We start from the raw sequence: 16,277 nt of genomic DNA on the forward strand, positions 1-16,277 counted from the left end.
TGGTGACACGCACAAACAATTCGATCATGCTTTTGTTGTGGAAATTTTAGGAGTTGCTTTATAGGGCAGCATGTCCACTCACCAAAAAAGTGGCAATGAGAGGTTTGTTTGTGTTCTCTGAGTCACCGGTTGAAGCCGCTAAAATATGCTGGTAATGAAGTGTGATTAAAAGCTTGGCTGGAAGTAAACTAAGGCCACCTTGCAGATAAGTTGAGAGTGGAAAATTATTATTTTTTATAAATATTTAAGGGTATAAACAAATGATATTAGTACCGAGTTAAAATTTGCTTCTAGAAGTATGAAATGATGTACTTTTGTGTAGAAAATTTTTATATAAAATATATCGGACCATTAGTCCTATGCAGTAATACGGAAGCCCACTATTGATGTGGTGAGGTGCATAGTACAATCGGTATTATCGTACTGAAGAACTTGCAATATTTACAGAACCAAATCATGATTTATTATTATGCTCCGGTGATATGACCGGTTAGCGTAATAATTGTTGTGATATTGCAAACCCTGGTAATCATTCCATCAATATTGTTCTTTTTTGGTGTACACAAAGAATCATGCCGCGATGATGTGTTGGTTGGAACCATTGATTGGAGATACGATCGCCGAATATCACTCTCTAATGCGTTCTACTATAGCTTCTGTAGTTGCTGTAGAAGATATAGCTCCCAACAAAACGTGTGTGTGGCTGTATCAATCGACTGAGTACCTGTCTAACAAATCTTATGGTGACAATCAAGGTATTCTGAGTTCTGAGTCTGACAGTCTCTATCCAAGGCTTGAATACTTGAACCCAACCTGAACACAGGGATATGCTTCGACAATTAACAAAATTAGCCTACCTATACTAGTGACATCGGGAATGACATTGTTTTAGCATTTGCACATAAGTACTTACTAACTTTGGCCATAAATACTTAACATTTAGGATAAAATTTGATAAAAGACCTTCAAAACTTTTAACCATAAATGAGACAAACACCTCATTTTTTCGCTTATATTTATGCTTATAATTTAAAATTTAAATTTTTAATCTTAAATTTAAAATTAATTTTGGAGTTTTTCATCAAAGTTTATTTTCCGGTCTTTGTTTTTAGATTGCTAAGAACACATATAAAATTTTTAATTATAAATTATTTTTCTTTTACAGATATACCGTTTGGATTTTTTCTTCAAAAGGAGAAAAAATGACTTCTCAAACGGTTAGTTTATAACAAAAACATGATTAGGTTTTAAAAACCCTAAACAAATCATATTATCTATTTATGACCAAAGGAGCCCGTAGCATAGTACTAGCATTTACCACTGTCTGTCTGAGCAACAGAATGTCCCGGACCATACATGGTGCGAAAGGACCAGTCATGCTGCCCAAGCCTGAGCCAATGAGGCACATCTTATTGGCCCAAACTGAACGTCTCGTTCGCACAAAAGGCCAACAGCAGATCTGCACTGTCGCTAACAATGGTCAAGACCAACTTACGATAACACCTCCACCCAATCAAAACCGATCCAGATTCACAGTTCCTGAGCCACACAAGTAATCCGGCCAAGAACAAGAACCGGTAGCATTGCAACTTTGCAAGCAAGCACTAAGCTAAGCGAGAGCCGAGCGGTGCTTGGGCGGTCAGCCGCGTGGGAATCGCAACTCGTGTCTCTCATCCGGGGATGTTCCCCTCGCACGCGTGCGCACCCAAAAATCCTAAGCGTATGGTAGGGACCCTAAAATCCTATACGTATGTTGTGGTGTGTGTTCGTGTGTGTCTCGTATCGTACCGTTAAAAAAAAGCACTAAGCTAGGCAGTGAGTAGCTATCAAAAGCTCTGCTCCAAAGTCCAAACGACCCACGCAACAAGCAAAGCACATGTCGTCGGGGGGCATCTCGGCCGACAGAAGTTGACATTTGGGTAGCTCAATCTCGGGCCGTCTTAGTGAAAGAAAAACCCCTTCAGATCACTCGTCAGTTTGTAAACAAATTAGAACGACACATGACATAGGTATACGACTTTCTGAATGAACATGCTTGTCGCCCTGATAAATTGGAATCCTGTAACAGAGCTGGCTTTTTTGAAAAATCAGTTTTTATTTTCAGAGTTGACATACTAATTAAAGTTTGCAGCAAAGGTATTATCAGGCTATGGAATGCGTGAGGGAGGGAGGAGAATGTAACGTGGACAGAGAGAAGCTCAAAACGCTAATGTGCTTCTTTAATGGTAGTATTATACTACCAATATAATCGACGTAGATTGTCTGTTTAGAAGTATGTTCCAGTACTTTACTAACTCAATTATTAGTGGGTAGTGTTGGTATATATGACTTTATCGATTTCTTAGTAATAGGTTTTATCCATTCATCAGATCATATTGTTAACTAGCACGCACTTAATGACGCATCCTTGCACACATGCTCAAATATACGATTTTATCCTTTTAAGTCTATATTTGTTTGGACAATCATGCCCCTCGATGTTTATAGTATCATTAAGTAAGGTGATAATATAAATAGATTTAAACCGTTCAATAAAAATAGATTAATGGATCAGATTCATTTCTACTGCTTGTAAGGAGCAACGTAGCGGGACAAATTGCAGCCATCCTTTCACAAACGAGATTGCAGATATGAAATATGAATCCTGAAGGTTGAGCTCCTACAGAATGGAGGTATTTTGTGAGAATTGAACCGTACTTCCTATGAAATTCCTCTTTAAGGTTTTTGCATCCTGAAGGGGTTGGTGCATCCTCAAGGAGTACTAACGGACAAGGTTGGAATCACGAACTCACCAATAAATTTGTCATTTTCATGACAAATTCGTACTCATACGTTCAAGAAAATGAAATACTAGAGGCACTTAGAGAGGCCTTCAAGATAAGAAGAGATAGAAACAGAAAGCGAAATACTCCTCTGCACCATCTTGACCGCAAGGGCCATTGTATTGTTGGTCTATGCTAAAATCCAATATGTACAACATCAGATTTTGATGCATCGCATGATACCTTGCGCCTAGTTTCAGTCATCATTCATGAAGAGACGAGTGCAGGACTGAACAAGAAATGCAGTATCCTAGACAGCCCCAAAAAACCGAGGATCCGACTAAATTCAGTGCCTGAATCCCAAATAAGATCACTCAAATCTCTGTACTGCACCTGTTTTGGGCTAATCTCTGTACTGAAGCAAACAAAATCAGAGAAGATTAGCATGCAATTCATGAATGCAAACAGAGGGAAGAACACAGCTGAACAATGCACAAAACGATGTATACGTGTTTTTTTTAATGTAGATCGCAACTTCGCAAGCTCTTTTTTTTTGCTGTATTTTGGGGGTCTCAAGTCTCAACTCTCGTAATCCTCACTTTTGGGGATCACAAGTATTTACATTTTACACACTGATCGATCCCTTATCAAGATCGCAACCTTATTAGCGACGAGCAAAATTCAGCGAGGGATCTCGTCACAGCGGCAGCACCGAGCTCCGTGCCCGGCAATGCCGCGAGAAGAACGACCTCGGGAGCCTCTCGGCGGCGCTGAGGTTGCTCAGGCGGCCGGAGCTCGAGACCTTCAGGCAAGACGCGCCAGGAGGCCCCACGCGCTTGTTCTGCTCCTCCTCTTCGGGAGAAGCCGCCTCCGGCAGACGCTCTAGCGCCGCGACGTCTGCCGCGGTCGACACGATCGCCGCATCCATGGACGCCGCGCGCCGCACGTTACGCGGCGGCAGAGGGTAGAGGAGGAGATGCTGCTGCTGCGGCTGCGGCGGCAGTGGATCCGGTGAGCTGGATTGCTCTTGCTGGTTTTCTTCCATGTGCGGCGGTGCTTGTTGGTGCTGCTGATCTTCTTCTTCTTCTTCTTCTTCCCCTTCTTCTGGGCCCTCCAAGATTACATCGCCCGGGGTAGCCGCTTGCTCGGCTGCGGCGGCGGTGTTCGCGCCTGGATCAGCTTGTGGGATGGAGCTGGACTCGCCGCCGCCGGATTCGGCGACCACCGTGGCGGCGGAGTCGAGCACGTCGGAGCGGCAGAGCGGGCAGTTGACGTGGGCCCGGAGCCACGTGTCGATGCAGGGGACGTGGAACGCATGGCCGCACTTGGGCAGCAGGCGCAACAGCTCGCCGTCCTGGAACTCTCCGAGGCAGACGGAGCAGTCGGCCGCGCCGAGGAGCCCAGCGCCCGCACGGTACCGCGTCGCGGCTATCGACTCGATCGCCGCCTCGTCGAGCCCGACGGTCCGGATGTACCAGATGTGGTGCACCACTCCCCCGCCGCCGCCACCGCCGTCCGGGCCGTCATTCCAGCCGTCCTCGACGTTCACCGCCACCGCCGCGGGGGCGAGGAGCGCCTGCTGCCTCTGCCGCCGCTGCAGCCTCCGCCGACGGACGGCGACGGTTACGCCGAGGAGGATCAGGGAGAGGAAGGCGAGGGCGGCGATACCGGCAACGAGAAGGGTGATGATGCGTCGGCGGTGATCGTGTGCGTGACCGCCGCCGCCTGGTGGGGAGCCGTAGCCGCCGTATCCTCCCTGGTCTCTCCTGCCCCCGGCGGCGTCATGGAGAGGAGAAGGCGACGGGGCATGAAAGGGGGGCGGGCAAAGCCAACCCGGAGGCCAACTAAAAGACGCCGGTGAAGGGGAAGGGACGGGAGGAGGAAGGATCACCAGCGGAGGGGAGGGCGGTGAGGAGCACCCGTAGCGGCCCCCGTCGTCGCAGTCGGGGGCGCCAAAAGGGTGGAGCGTCCGGCGGTGGAGCGGCATCGATCGCGGCGTCAGGCGGGCGACGACCTGCGACCAGACGCCGGCGGCATCGGCGCCCGCGCAGGCGTGGGGAGGAGGAGGAAGAAGAGAGGAAAGTGGGAGGAAGGTCAGGTCGCGATGACGCGTGCGGCGCGGCCGAGTCTTCTCTTTACGCGAGGGGGACGAAGCGGGAAGGAGGAGAAGAGGAGAGGGGGTGGACTGAGCTGGGGGAGGTTTGGCACGAGTTGGTGGCCAAGTTGGACGCGGTGCCCCCGGTGGTTGCCCACTGCACGGTGGCGTGGAAAGGAGTAAACTTTTTCTCACTGGGCATAAGCATATCGGATGGATTTGCGGCGACGACGAGGACACGAGAGAGAGGTGGCTACGCCTACGCGACGTGTGCGCTGATGTGATCTGATGCGATCGTGAGAACGTGATGGCTCATCTAATCTGGACCAACCAACTCGCTCATGGGCTTTGGGCTTTCTTCACGGCCTTCTTGGCCCAACTAACTCGCTCCGGCCTACAAGTTTGCCTCGCGTCCTTCCCGTTCGCCGCCGTCTCGGAAGGAGTGGGTTCGAGGCGACACCGACGCCGGCGTCGCCGCCACCGGGAGAGCGAGGCGGCTGGTTTCGGCATCTCGCGTCCGCGTCTGGGAAGGCAGTAGGCGGGCGCGATGGCGGGGGTTGTAAGCTGGTACGGCCCGCTCGTCGACCTCTCGGCGGCGGCCGGTCATCTCGGCGGGTTCGTGCAGCTCCTGGCGTCCGTTCGACGTGTGCTTCCGCACCAGGTAACCGGCGGCCCTACTTCCGGGCCGTCCCTTGCCTGGGGTTGGGGGGGGGGGGGCGGGGGAGGATGGGTTGAATGTGCTGTTGCAGTGACACCTGCTGCGGCCATGGATTGAGGCTAAGTTTCTCCTTTCACAGGAACTGAATGCTGATGGGAGGGCATTTCAGAAGACTATGCTCGAGGTTGGTGACGAGACTAGGTCGAGCTTTTGTGTCTCTCTGTGGCCCAAGCATAGCTCGGGCATACTCGCCGGCGATGTTTTGCTGTTACAAAGTAAGGATGTTAGGGCTCTCATCTAATCTGCTTCTTTTTTTTTACAGTCTTCTCAACTGCATTGATAAAAGCTTCATTACAAACCAAACTTGTTTGTTTTCCAAACACTCGAACCTATCATGTTACTGTAAACCCCTGATGTTGATTTCCATTTTTTAGGAAGTTTATGTTAAATTTCAATTTATCTGTGGTTATTCAGCTAGTAATATGTATGCCAATCTATCATGCTGCGATTAATGTTCTTCTGATGGGTAGATTCTCAATATTTTGTTTCAGATATTAAGATAGTTGAATTTAGAAATGGCTTGGAGGGAAGGGCTTCTCAGATATCTGCTGTCCAAGTACTGCTGAACTGTAACGATTTAGTAAAACAAAAAGGTACAGAACTGCACCCTTTTGTCCATCTACTGACATTTTCAAAGTTGCATTGCTTCATAACATAATGTTCCAGGGGCATATCAAAGTTTCTCCCCTCATTGATATATTATTGAAAATTGCTGTTTCCCAAACAAGGTGGCTTCTATCCTCTGTATTTGTAGCTTTAAGAGCAAGTTTTATAGAGGTGTATGTCACCTCTAATTTTGCCCATGAGGTGACACATAAACACATCATCTCTATAATACCGCTAGTACACAAATTTCAACCATTGATTACCCCTTGCATGAGAGGTGGCTCATTCACTCTCTCCTCTCCTCTCTTCTCTTCTCCACCTAACCATTTAATGCTACATAGTATCTTGGGGTTTGTGTGAAGAAGCCCATAGTACTTGGGGGGTGTTTAGTTCCAAAAAAATTTTCCAAAAACATCATATCAAATTTTTAGACATCTAAATGAAGCATTAAATATATGTAAACATTAAAACTAATTACACAGTTATGGAGGAAATAGTGAGATGAATCTTTTGAGCCTAATTAGAACGTGATTAGCCATAAGTGCTACAGTAACCAACATGTGCTAATGATGGATTAATTAGACTCAAAAGATTCGTCTCGCGGTTTCCAGGCGGAATGTGAAATTTGTTTTGTAATTAGACTACGTTTAATACTTCAAATATGTGTTTGAAGTTTTAATGTGATATTTTTGCAAAAAAATTTTGCAAACTGAACAAGGCCTTGCTCTAATGGTTGATGGCTGATTTTTATATTTGAACATTGGTTTTTGAACGTTGCTTAATCGAATTTTTTCATGTATCCTATTTAATTTTTCACTATGTGTTTTTCGAGACCATAAAACTTAATTGTACTTGGTATGGGTTGTTCCCACTTGGTGACAACCAGTATCAGCTTTATGGTTGTTGGTTCATAACTTAGCATGAACTCATTTACAGGGATTGATGATCTTATTGTCAACTGTAAAGTGGGAGATAATACAAGATCAAAGTTAAGAAGAGTGGTAGAGTGGATCTGGATGCAACCCAACAAATTCAATCACGCAGAAAATTCCCATAAGGTAACTGCTAAAATGATGAAATTCATCTTAACAGGGACCAGGCATCGACCTTCATACAGAATTCTCATTTTGGGTTACATTTGTCTTAGAGTTTATAACAATGAATTGTTAATATTCGCATGAGCTTGTTGTTTTGTTTTAGCAGTACAAGTCATTTGCACATGCCTCCTGTGTCCTGTCCTTTTGGTCAATCTTAACAAAGCAGTTTTACCTCATTACTTTGCTAGTGGTAGAAGTGGAACAAAAACTTTGAAATTTATTTTCTTGATACCTCAGGAGTTGCATCATCGATCCTTTCTTCCAAAGCTACTTTGTGTAAATTCTAAATAGTAAAACTATTTAGTTATGCTACTGTATTGCAGGTGACCTTGAAGAACTGGAAAGAAATAAAAGAAAAGGAAACGGGAAACTTCCTGTCCATCTCAGAGCTACTGCATCAGTCCAAATTATGTAATGGTTGTGTATATGCATCCATTTGCAAAATAGTGTTATCAAGTTCTCTGACATCTCACTTCAATTGGAAGTTTTCAGTGATTGAAAGATTTTCCCTGAAAGAACATAATGATATTTTCAGAGAATTAATTACTACTGGATGCAAGTTATGTGGCTCACCTTTATATCCAAAGTACGCACCTTACATGTTGTATTGCTGATGTTCCATCAACTATATATATAAAAGAAAAGACTGTACTTTCTCTTTCTCTGTCATGATATGATAAATCTCTGTGCAGAAATTTTCATGGAGAAATCACTTATCCTATTGATTGCCCTAAAAATCCAAAATATCTTCATGTTCTTGGCCAGATATACAAACCATTCATGGTAAAGAGCTTAATAAGCCATACTCACCTTGGAACATTTCTTTAAACTTAAGTTTAAAATCATCTTTTCATCATCTGCAGATATATGTGCGAGACCAATCTGGACAAGTTCCTCTTCTTGTAAGGAATAAAGCTGCCGAGATCTTGTTCGCAAATATTAGTGCAGATGATGTATCTGAATGCTATAAGAACTGTCACTGCATGTTGTTGGACACTTGTGAATGTGGCAACTTGAACACTTCTGGGATCCTAGATGGCACTGCCGAGACAGGAATTACAAAAAGGAAAAGGAGAAACAAAAAACCTGATTGGCATCTCATTTGGCTTGTATTAATAAAATGTCTATTGAATCAACACAAGAACAGTCCATTCTGCCTACAAATTTCAGTCAACCCTGAGAAGAGTGTTGAAGACGGACGCTTTGAACTGGTTTCTCTGACAATGACAGTACCTTGAGGATTTCAATGAGGAAACATTTTTTCAATGGAACTTCCTTGTTCTGATGGTGCAGAGTGACATGGTTGTGCGGCAAAACTAGACTTCCATCTTCAGTATGAACATGCCTTGTCCTAACATTAACTGAACCTGGGCAGTCCGGACTAACCTTTTCTCTGAGGCTGAAACTCATTTTTTTTCAAAACACAGTATGAGATTATGGCCAGGGGTAACAGAGATGCAGGGGATTATGCAACATGGCAATGATATGACGATCTGAACCTGAAGCGGCCTTGAAATACCAAGTAGTATTTGCCAATGCAATTCTGTCAGCAAAGAAAGCTAATCTATGAGTTTCATTAATCCCCTGTGGAGTGCCATGCTGATGATTACATTGTGATTTGGATAGCTGCTTGTCCTAGGGTTAACAATGTTAGCTGCAACACGATCCTAGAACTAACCTTCCAAAACTGAGCAGCATGAAGTGGCTCATGGGCTTGATGATGAATATAGTTTATTTGTTGAACATGCTAACCCAGATGATGGCTTTTTTATTATTATTTACCAGCCTTTGCCGATGCAGTTTTTGTTTTTTATGGCGATGGAGTTGGCATGGTCTCTCGTTGGTTTTTACTTTGTAGGCATGATTTTTCTGTTAAAAGAAACTGTCTTGCTTTATTGTCTGATTGCTTGAAGCAACATGTTTCTCACTTTCAATCCTTTCCACCTGAAATATGTTGTTCTGTACCTTGCTCCATACTTGCTCTGATATGGCTCTTGAGTCTTTCACGGTATTCTATTTGTATATTGTACTGCAGTTTCTAAGAGTGTCGCTGTCATGTAGGAGTACTAGTATGTTGTCATGTAGGAATACAACTTCTGAGTTTTCACTGTAAAGAAAACTGTTCTAGGGCATTTAATTCAAAGAATGTCGCTCTCTCTCTGAAGTGTTACTGAATTTACTGACTTCCCTTGTAATCGTAGTCTAGACATTTCATTTCCTTATTTTCTTTTGGTGTTTATCCACTTTCTTGTCCTTTCTAAGTATTTAGCCCTACCATTCCTTATACTAATAGTCCAGACTTTTCCCCCCTATTTGCTTGTGTGTTTATCCATGTTTTTGACCTTTTAGTGTTTAGCCCTACCAATCTAACATTACTTGCATTTTCCTCTCAAAGATTGTAATTTTTCATTTCTTTTGTTGCTTTAAATGAAAGGATAATTGTGAATGCATATTATGTGAGATGGCGACACATCCAACACAGTTTTGTGGAGGTCAGTGTTTACTGCTCTTGAAATGCTTCGGTTATATGTAATGTAACGTTTTGTTTAACCTAAGTCCAAACGCAACTTCTTTTTTTGGCAACCGAGCCTATAAGACTGCTTTGAGCTTCTAAAGAATCCCCAAGAAATGAGAGAAATTTTGTGTGCACTGTGTGGTTTTATGTACTAGAGATATCAGGTTGCTATCTTCGTTTCTATCAACAGATTGTCATGCTCCCCTTTAATAATAACTGGTGCAGTGTTGCAGCTTAAGTTTTAGGTTAATGAGAAGAAAGCAACACAAGCATACTGCACCCAAGTTGAAGCTAGAAAAACTTATAGAAGAGTAGCTTCAACGTACAAGAAACCTGAACCTGAACTCTTCAAATCCCATGGCGGTGCTCAGATCATTTGTTGCTTGCAAAGGCTTGGTGCTGTACACCCCAGTGATTGCTCGGCGTCAACGGAACACGCCGATATCTGCATCGGTTCATCGCCGGCAAGTCCTTACCGGCTTAAGGATGAACTCATCGGGCATCAACAACGTTTTTCCGGTCAGAGGAGCAGCACAGTAAGTACATGCGTGTATACCTATTAATCTTCTTATATTGATCACTATCTTCTATGCATAGTCTTGCACATACCAATATCTGTACGTGAATTTCGACAAACTTGCACGATATGGGAACTCTCGTGCATAAATTTTTCGCCTGTTTTGGTTCAGAATCTCTGCAGTTGGTTCTGGTCCTCCAGCACCGTCAGGAGGAAATCTCCCAATACCCAGCATGCCTTCATGGTGAGTGCATAGAAGTTGTGCGTGTTTCTGGTTCACCATGATCTTTCCTGTAGTTTTTCCATTGCCATTTCTTCGATTAGTAATCTTCTTGCGTTCCAACCTATGCACCTGTCAGGGCCAAATGGGTGGTTGGTGCCATCATTGTTGCCATACCCATCTACAGAAAGATAAGAACATTGGAAGGTGATAAATCTAAATCATATATTCATGGCTCGTTTGACCATCGCAGTATTCATCTCGGCTCCATTTTTCTTGCTGTGTAAATCGTGCTCCATCTGGTAGACACCGTCGAGAAGACGGCCGAGGTAGCAATCGAGGTGGTCGACACGGTGGCGGAGGCAACTGAGAAGGTCGCCGGCGAGCTTGCCGACGCGTTCCCCGGCAACGAAAATCTCAAGGAGGCTGCCTCCATGATTAAGACCGTAGCCGATGTGATAGAGGGTGACGCCGAGAAAGCCGAGGCCATAATCCAGAAGGTTAGCCCAATTGCTCGATTCATTACTGAAAACCTGACTTGGTCTCCCTGTTTAATCCAAACTGCACTAGTCTTTTAGCCAGCTTACGACAGCTTCCGATGCTAACTGTGGCATCATGGCTTAATAGAGCACATGGTACAGGCGTGCAAGTTACGTTCTGTTCCTTGCTAAATTCGCTAGTTGCAGCCTTGGAGATGCGTACTGACCTGTCCTTTGCCTTGGCAACGTGACAGGCACAGAACAAGTGGAAAATTTTTACATTAGGACTTGATACATTTCACTCCTTTTTAAAAAAGTTCACATTTTAAAAGAAACTATATATTGTTTTGTCGGGAGCTAGAAGGAGGCAGCAAAAAATAGACTATTAAGCTACTTGACAATAAAAAATGGGTTGAAACTCATTGTAAATGGCTTAAAAAACCATTAGGTGGCTGGCAGCTCACCAATGGCATCTTAGGAAAAAGAAAAGGTAGGTAAGTGATACAAATGTGGATGCAGGCTTCACTAGAAATTGTATACTATTTTTCGTGGCAGTTTTTTTCTGCAAATTAACTTGGAATACAACTTATGCAGGTAGCCAAAAGAGTATATATATCGCAATAGATGTTTCGTGTGATTATTTGAAGATAATTGCTTTCATGTAGGAGTACTAGTATAATTCAAAGTTGTCACGTAGGAATACAACTTCTAAGCTCTCACTGTTTCCCGGGCAGGTTGATGAGATAAAGAAAGAGGTAGACGGAATAGTGGATCCCATCATTGACAAGATAGAGAAGGAACAGTAGAGGAGCCCTGCTGCCAGGACGAGGAAGAACGCACACAGAAACTAAACATGATACTCCTACGATTCAATTCAAATATACCAGCAAAGAAAAAATATATTCCTATAATTCATTACTTTTCCAATTTGGTAGCACCAGGACAAAGTAGAAATGCTTGTCTGATGCCATGGCGTTGGCTTATAAAACCATCGATTGATTGATGTATATGCCTGCACTGCAGGCGTGTGTTTGTACAGTTTTAGTAGGGCGGAGCCACAAGAAGATAAATGGAGTACACATCATACTCTGGTGGTCGACAAAATATTTTCAGTGCCGCTGCGTGCCGGCGTGCCGCTTGCAGCCATAAAGGTCATCGCATGCGCCATGCACGGGAGACCAATAGACCATGGATCCATGGCTCGAAACTGGAACTGGAAGCTAGGTTACGTGCTTTATGGTACTACGAAGGAGCAATTGAAATGCTCACGAGCTCAGTCCCATGCTAGAGTTTATAGTTGCAATTACCCACCACGACTGACTATACATATCATGACAGATTTCTCGCCCTAAATCACACGAATTCTAGATGGCTATAAGCCTATGAGTGTTTTAAGATTCATGCGTGAACAAATCTTATTATCTTCTCTCCATTTTCCTTCCCATAACCGCATGCACGTAGACGGTAGGCACTGCCCTCCCCTCGCCCCGATGAGGCACGACGAGCCACCCTTCAACCTCATCGGCGTGGGAAGTCGCCAATGGCTCTGGCAAGAACCGTCGGACTGGGCTCATCCTACTCCTTTCTTAGCTCCATGTCCATTTAACTGCAGGAGAATGCCCCCACATTGTCTTCTTTCTCATTTTTTGATGGTTGGAAAGCTGTCGAAAGACACTCTTGTTGCGCGCCTGCACCAGCTTCCTAACCACTCCAACACAAGTTTCATTTGTCACCGGTCCACTCGGCCCTCAAGGGCGGCGGAGCCACTGTTGTGGCGGTGGTGTCAGTTGATACCAATAGATTTTTATTAGCCTAAGTATCCCCTTAATTCTACTATGGGTGACACCACTAGCCCAATTGCTATGAGTCTATGACATCATCCATTGAACATTCTGGCTCCGCCCCTGTCGGCCCCTGCTCTTAACCCATGGCTTTAGCGGCACCGTCACCACCTCGCCACTCGTCAGCTTCACATCCCACCCATTGCCATACTTCTAAGCCTGCGAACCCCCCTCCCTAACCCCGAAAACCTAATTCGTCCTATGACAAAGGCGACGCACGGGTTCTAAAGGTTAGAGAAGATTGAAAAATGTGTCCTAAGATGTAGCAGAAAGCCTAAAGGCGCTGCCAATTTACCGTTGGATAACTCGTCACAACTAGCCATTCTGGTGTGCCAGCGTGAAGCAGTCAAGCGATCGTCTCGCGACAAAACCCCACCGGAGGACAAGCGCGGTGCGGCGCATGCAGCGTGCTAGCCGGCTACTGCCGCGCGATGCCCCCTGCAGTAGCGCAGCGCGTCCATCCACATGGGCGGCGTCCGGCATCTCTCCCCCCTCCTCCCCCACACGCCCCCACGCGCGGGCACGTGCTCCCTCCCCTCCCCCGCGACGCGTGAGCCAGCCGCCGCACATGCATGCGGCCGCGCCCGGCGCCTCCCTCGCGGACGCTCGCGGGCGCGGTCCGGCGCACCTAGACACCCCTCCATGCCATGCCCCCACCGCGCGATCGACGGGTGCACGCCGCGCGCGCCCGGCCGATCGGTCGCGCGCCGCAAGTGGAGGCAGCTAGGTTGCCGCAAGCGCACAAACTCTCCGGTTTTTTCTATTGCTAGCCCAGCGGCCCCAGCTCACGGTCGCGTCGGGTGGATCGCGGCCGAACCGAACGGCCACATGACAGCCTGGGGATCTCGCCCATCTCGGTGTACTAAAGCTAATATACTACACTGTGTAAACTGCTGCTAGGTAGGTTAGGAGCGAGGAATCTGATCCGGACTTGCAGATTTGTCTGCTCCATGAGGGAGAAGAGGACGAATATGTGCACTTCTCCTCTGATAATTGGTAGCTTGGTGCTAACTTGAAACTAGTCGTTTTCCCATAATTTATGCTATGCGTTCTGAAAGGGAACATGTGCTGCTGTTCTCAAAAAGCCTGTGATGGTCAACTACACGCCAGCTAGAGCTCGATTAGTATATTAGTAGTATATTGGCAATTCAATCTTCAGATCAAGCTCGTCGCGCCCTGATCTGTAGCTCTGATTAGTCGTTGCAACTTTGTATAATGCATACCAACTGGCAAGAACCAAGTTAAGTTGATGCTGTTGTATGTCGTGTTGCTCTTCTTAGCTAATTATTACCACTCGCATTTTGTGACGACCAGTTCTTGCTTCTTACTAGCTCACAGACTCGCGTTCTAGTAACAAGCAACGATTTTGCAAGCAATGACCCAAGTAGAAAAAAAATGAGGAGGTGTTGTACACTGATTTATTAAGAATAAAGATGGATAAATGCATAAATTAAACCAATTCTCATAATTACAACGGGAAGTACACCAATGTGAGGAGGGAAGGGGAGAGGAAGCAGAAAACACGAGCAAGAAGCAACGAAAATGGTTAAGAAACGGAAGAGATCAACATGATCGCATCATCTAGAAGGCGTAGACGGCTGCGGCGGCGACGGCGAACAACGCGACGGCGGGGCGGAGGCCAGCGGCGGCACCGGTCGGGAGTTTCTTCGCCGGGGGCTCGGCGGAGGGGGAGGGCGACACGCTGGGAGAGGGAGACGCGGCGGCATCCGGGGTCGGCGTGGCGGCGGACGGGGTGGGGGCAGGCGCGGCGGCGACCTTGGGGGCGGGCGCCGGGGCGGAGACCTTGGGGGCGGGAGCCGGGGCCTTGGTCGGCGGCGCCACCGTTGGCGGCGGGGTCGCCACGGGAGGCGAGGCCTTCGGCGCCGCGCCGGGGGAGGCCGACGGAGGCTGCGCCGTGGCGGCGACGGCGAGGAGGGCGAGCACGGAGAGGACGGCGAGGTGAGAAGCGGCCATTGGAGCCCTTGAGGTAGTAGTACTCAGTGATCTGTGTGAGGGGGGCTCCTCCTGGCTGGGCTGGCTCGCTCCTCTCCTTCTGGCCTCTCTCTCTCGCGGTGAGTGATGAGCTGAGCTGAGCTGAGCTTTGCGAGAGCTTTCTCTGTGTGCCGGGGTGGTGAGGGGAGGCGGGGCGCTTATAAAGCGTCAGTCTCCGCGCCGGAGTCGCGTCGCGTCGCGCGCGCCAGATCAGCTGCGTGCTTGCGTGCATGAATGATTGAAATTTGCCGCGCTCGGCGCCCTAGCTTGGCCCTCCCTGGCGCCGCTGCATTATTATTATTATTGGGAGGAGGTTTTAACTTTCTCGGTTGGCATTCTGAGGTTTCTAACTTTCTACCACTTTTATAAATTTTTATAACAAATTTATTATTAAACTCATCTGTCGTAGACTCATAAGGGCTCATATGTCATAGACAGCGAATGAAAAATCTGTTTTGATAGTTCGTAAGAGTGGCAAAAAGTTAAATTTATCGGTTTTTCTCGGTTGGAATTACGCGCGGGATCAAATTATGAGCGGAGAGGAAGATGAATTGTTTAAATGATGAGCCAGCCAACGATCGGATCTCCTGGCATTAGCTGACGGTTCGTGTCTCTCTGAAACGTGGGACCGGTGTTCTCTGGTGGCACGTCACCGTTGGAAGCTGGAACTGCAACGGTAACCAACAGCGCCAACATATTGGCGCGTTTAAACGTAGAAATTTAATACGGAGTATATGATATCGTTAACTTCCAAAATATGTTTGTGCAAATATGAAAAAAACAATTTATACTTAAAAACACATTTTGTTATAAATTCAGTTACAACAAAATAAATCAAATTGTATAAAATTTAAATAAAGCAAATGGTGTCATCTACTAAAATACATATAGGGGAGTAGAAATAAAATGCCTACCCCCGTTCAATTCCTACATAACTTTAAAACAAGGAAAAGTTCTAAACAACACTCATTTGTTTGACACACACATAAGAACCACATGAAGTTGAAATTATACAAAGAAGAGAACAATACAGTACTACATTATACATATTTTCTTGAAAATATTTATAGGATTCTTCATTCTATAGAAATTTCAAATGAAAAGGATGTGATTCAATCCCTCGAACAAAAAGAGTACTCCCTCAACCGTAAAATAAGGAAACTTTGTCCTAAATATCACTTCTACATTCTTGCTGGCAATCGGCCCACAAATCTAGAAATTTTGATTTTTTGTTCATATGTTAAACACGCGCATAGTACATGGGGTTGGGGGAAGAGGGCATGTATGAGCCTCTTTTGACTTGCGTGTACGCAGCACGTCTTTAGATTATTATCCAACAACAGTAACCGGATTTAATTGATGGAATTAAAATTTTCAAACATTTGATCACTAGGCGGACCCGGATATTTGCGTTATCTCTTATATCTATCCATCC

At 45.8% G+C, this 16,277-nt stretch overlaps 3 protein-coding genes and 1 pseudogene across 3 annotated transcripts; 2 read left to right on the plus strand and 2 right to left on the minus strand.

Annotated features, from left to right (window-relative positions):
• Nucleotides 1-3,245: 3,245 nt before the first annotated feature.
• On the minus strand, nt 3,246-4,838 carry LOC102714827 (annotated as a pseudogene).
• A 460-nt stretch (nt 4,839-5,298) lies between these two features.
• On the plus strand, nt 5,299-9,641 carry LOC102702553. Its single transcript, XM_040523425.1, has 7 exons — nt 5,299-5,518; nt 5,655-5,790; nt 6,067-6,168; nt 7,118-7,239; nt 7,602-7,864; nt 7,971-8,061; nt 8,142-9,641. Exons 1-7 carry the CDS (start codon nt 5,405-5,407, stop codon nt 8,514-8,516), a joined length of 1,203 nt encoding a protein of 400 aa, XP_040379359.1. The 5' UTR covers nt 5,299-5,404; the 3' UTR covers nt 8,517-9,641.
• A 99-nt stretch (nt 9,642-9,740) lies between these two features.
• Nucleotides 9,741-12,403, plus strand: LOC102702839 (FK506-binding protein 2-like). Its single transcript, XM_006652281.3, has 5 exons — nt 9,741-10,329; nt 10,483-10,554; nt 10,670-10,737; nt 10,837-11,030; nt 11,744-12,403. The coding sequence occupies exons 1-5, from the start codon at nt 10,151-10,153 to the stop codon at nt 11,813-11,815; spliced, it is 585 nt and encodes a 194-aa protein (XP_006652344.1). The 5' UTR covers nt 9,741-10,150; the 3' UTR covers nt 11,816-12,403.
• A 2,028-nt stretch (nt 12,404-14,431) lies between these two features.
• On the minus strand, nt 14,432-14,824 carry LOC121054196 (arabinogalactan protein 1-like). Its single transcript, XM_040523214.1, has one exon. The coding sequence runs from the start codon at nt 14,822-14,824 to the stop codon at nt 14,432-14,434; it is 393 nt and encodes a 130-aa protein (XP_040379148.1).
• Nucleotides 14,825-16,277: the final 1,453 nt, after the last annotated feature.

The sequence above is a fragment of the Oryza brachyantha genome, chromosome 4 (genome assembly GCF_000231095.2).
Source record: "Oryza brachyantha chromosome 4, ObraRS2, whole genome shotgun sequence".
Classification (NCBI taxonomy): domain Eukaryota; kingdom Viridiplantae; phylum Streptophyta; class Magnoliopsida; order Poales; family Poaceae; genus Oryza; species Oryza brachyantha.